The following is a 3,782-nucleotide window of genomic DNA, read 5'->3' on the forward strand; positions in this document are numbered from 1 at the left end:
GTCATGTGTTTCGTTCCCATCTCCCTGAAAGATCAGCTCCAGGAGCTCAGCAGTACTGTCTGTTTAGTGGTTTCGTTCATCTCAGTAACACACTTCCCTTCATCATTACATCGGACTGGACTTAACATTGAGATAACTTTATGCCCCGGACGTGCAATGAGACGCTCCTGATGGTAGAATTTGGGTTTAAAATTCATGTCTAATCCATATGATTATGATCAAGCTTTATCTTGTAAAACCCGTGGGTGGCGCTGGTCAAGAGACAGAAGTGTGGAAGAAGAAGACAAGGGCAAGTAATTGCTATTCTTTATTTTGCCACTCAGAATAAAACACCAAAAGAAAATCTTAAGTGATAACAACACAGCATCAGGGGAAAGAGAACAAGAAGAGCTGACTCTGTGTAAATTGGGCTAAGATGATCATCCATCATCTTAAGGTGTGACTTGGGATTACAACGCACAGACACGCCCAGGAGGCTCTCAGGAACGCTCGGTGTTGGCGTCATCCAGGGAGGCTGCGGCGGGGGCATCCAGGAGGCCGTCGAGGGCCCCGGCCTCTGCAAAGGAAAGAGCCGCACTTGAGCAGCCCGTTCTGAATGCGCACACGAGAGAATGATGGCCCTGACGCGTACTGCGGGCAGATTCGTGCGGGATGAAGCCCAGAGCTGGGCACAGCAGTCTGCACTTCTCGCTCTGTAATGACTTAACTCCCACACCTAGTAAGCACCTAAACCTGTCAGACGTTTACAGTCGGGCTTTAAAGAGGTATAATTCCTATCTGAATAACGAAAGTTGGTGTCTCGTAAGGAAATAATTTCCATGTTACAAAGTTAAAAACAAACAAAAATCTGGCAGAGTCTACCTGCCGCTTGTAGGAAAAGTCATCCCAGCTTTCTCCCAGAGGCGCCAACAGAGGGAACTTGGCGACCCAGTTTTGGAATTTCTAAGGAACACCGACTTTTCTAAGACCTTCTCTGTCAGTCTCCCTGCCCTGCCCTCCCCTCACGCCTCTCCCCTCTCCCCCGCTCTCCCCCGTCACCACCCATAGAGCCCCATAACACTGCAAATGAAAAGCATCCTGATCCAAAACAAACCCAGGAATCAGCCTTGATTTTCCAAACGGGACAAAGCTGTATTGTTCAGCCAAGGTTTCCACTGCAGAGAAAAAGCAGTCCACCACCCCGCCTCCCCACCCCGCCTCCCCGACAGCGCTCAGAGCTCCAGGAGAAGGTCTCTGCCGGAGAGAAAAAGCAAAGCAGTCCATCCCTCCTCCCCACCCCGCCTCCCTGTTAACCCTCAGAACGCCGGCCGCTTTCCTGGCTCCCTCCACTGCTGCAGTGTGATATCTGATTAAGGCCAGATGCCCATCATGGAATGAACGCCAAGCACAGTGTGTATGAGGCCTCCTCATCCCCAGGGTTTGCCGAAGACACTGGAAGCCAGGATCAGAGCCTTTCCAGTCAGATTTCAAGGCAGCCTGCTGGCAGGAGCGCTGCACAGAGAAACACTGCAGTCTCAGATATGGGCTCCCAGTAATTTCCCGCGCTTACAAAACATGGTTTAGGGCCGGGCACAGTGGCTCACGCCTGTAATCCCAGCACTTTGGGAGGCTGAGGATGGCAGATCACTTGAGGCCAGGAGTTTAAGACCAGGCTGGCCAACATGATAAAACCCCGCCCCTACTAGAAATACAAAAATTAGCCGGGCATGGCGGTGTGTGCCTCTTGTCCCAACTACTCGGGAGTCTGAGGCATGAGAATCACTGGCGCCCAGGAGGCAGAGGTCGCAGTGAGCTGAGATGGAACCACTGCACTCCCACCTGGGCCACAGTGAGACTGAAAAAGGAAAGAAAGAAAAAGGAAGGAAGAAAGGAAGGAAGGAGAGGGGAGGGAGGGAAAGAAAGAAAGAAAGAAAGAAAGAAAGAAAGAAAGAAAGGAAGAAAGAAAGAAAGAAAGAAAGAAAGAAGGAAAGAAAGAGGAAGGGAGGAAAGAAAGGAAAGGAAAAGAGAAAAGAAAGGAAAGAAGATTTAGAACAGCTCAGGAAGAGCCTGCCCCGTAGTACACCTGTGCCCTAACAGGTGTGTCACCGTGTGAATAGATAATGGTTCCAGTAGAGGGAGCTGCGCCCTAAGGCCCACTCTCTTCCTGGGAGCAGCGCTGGCTGATGGCCCTCACGGCTGGTGGCACGCCCGTGCCACCCTCCCAGCCCCCTGGAGCTAGCTCTAGTGTCATGCTCTGTCATCCTGACACACAGCCAGACAAGACGTGGTTTCTAGATGGCTCACTGGCTGCTTGCCGGTGGGACGCTATGGTCCTCTTCTCAATGGGCCTTTTACGGCTCCAGCGTGCTGACAGGTGAACGGAACGTTGCTGATATCTCACATACCTTTGAGATGCAAGAAAGACAGGAACTCAACGATTGTGTGCACAATATTGCTCTCAGCCATGGACCTGTCAAAGCTTCCTAGAAAAGAGAAAAGACCAACACTCATGACTTGTGCAGGGGGCTACTGTGTCTCAAGACATCCCATCCCTACAGAGGAGCTGGGGACCCCAGGCCAATGATGGGATCCCAGCAGCCTGAGGCCCGGCTGTGCTTTCCAAAGCCCTTGCTCAATACGAGGAAGAGGGGAGAGAGCCAGTTCAAGGCCTCGCTCTTCCTTTTTCTGCTGTTGAGACAGAGTCTTGCTCTGTTGCCCAGCCTGGAGTACAGTGTCGCGATCTCGGCTCACTGCAACCTCCCTCCACCTCCTGGGTTCAAGTGATTCTCGTGCCTCAGCCTCCCGAGTAGCTGGGATTACAGGCACCCACCACCACACCCAGTTCATTTTTATATTTTTAGTAGAGTCAGCGTTTGCCGTTGGCCAGGCTGGTCTTGAACTCCCAACCTCAGGTAATCCACCCGCCTCGGCCTCCCAAAGTGCTGGGATTACAAGCGTGAGCCACCGCGCCATAAGACCCTGCTCCTCTGGAGGCCCTGGTGCGTGGACCACCTCCCAGTCTAGAAGGATGCCTTGCAGTCTCGGGTTTGCAGCTGCTGACAGGTGTGATGAGGCCACACCGTCTTCGTTAAGTTGTGGCCAGGCTTGGGCTGCAGCTGTGGACAGGTGGGCGGCAGGTGCCCCGGCACCCTCTGCTGCCCTCTGCACGCACCTGGGAGTTGGTGAATGAGGCGACCCCGGGCCCGGGGTGAGAGTCGTCTCACCTGGTTTCACCTCGTCTTCAGGCTGCATCTCCCGCTTGCTGGTGAGGCCGAGCTTGTCGCTGAATGACCTGTGGTTGCCAACGGCATCTGTTTACAGATCAGAGAGGGGAGCCTCTGGGTGTGACCATCACACACACCCTCCCCACACCCAAAGAAGACACGGGGATGCCTGTAGCCAACACACACACAACACGACTGTGAAATAGACCCTGAGGACGGTAACCAGAGTAGAGAGGGCGATTCTCCACGCGCCGAGGGAAGAGCTCGGCCGCTCACCCATGCCAGGGCTGAAGGGAATGTAAGGATCACCGGTGGGGTGGGAGAAAGGGAGGTGTGTCTCCCGCCCGGGACCTGCCCTGTTGCAGGAGGTGCTCCCAGGTCCAGAGGAGTTGCCATCGGAGCTGGCACTGAGCTGGCATTGGAGCTGGCACTGAGCTGGCACCAAGCTGGCACCAAGCTGGGTGCCACCCCAACAGGCAACAGGGGCTGCGTCCTCATGTCCCAGAAAGCATGGGGGCCACTGAAGAGTTTAAGCTGTGACTGAATCTGATTTTTATTTTCACCCTGGCAGCTGTGTGC

General features: G+C 53.9%; 1 protein-coding gene across 1 annotated transcript in view; it reads right to left on the minus strand.

Moving 5' to 3' along the window:
* Nucleotides 1–294: 294 nt before the first annotated feature.
* The window catches only part of GAL (galanin and GMAP prepropeptide), a 7,032-nt gene continuing 3,544 nt past the window's right edge, over nt 295–3,782 (minus strand). The window contains exons 4-6 of the mRNA XM_017537326.2: nt 3,204–3,290; nt 2,385–2,462; nt 295–556 (exon numbers count right to left, since the gene is read on the minus strand). Coding sequence (XP_017392815.1) covers nt 480–556; nt 2,385–2,462; nt 3,204–3,290 — 242 coding nt within the window. The 3' untranslated portion in view covers nt 295–479. The remainder of the gene's footprint in view (nt 557–2,384; nt 2,463–3,203; nt 3,291–3,782) is intronic.

The sequence above is a fragment of the Cebus imitator genome, unplaced genomic scaffold, assembly GCF_001604975.1.
Source record: "Cebus imitator isolate Cc_AM_T3 unplaced genomic scaffold, Cebus_imitator-1.0 Scaffold102, whole genome shotgun sequence".
NCBI lineage: Eukaryota > Metazoa > Chordata > Mammalia > Primates > Cebidae > Cebus > Cebus imitator.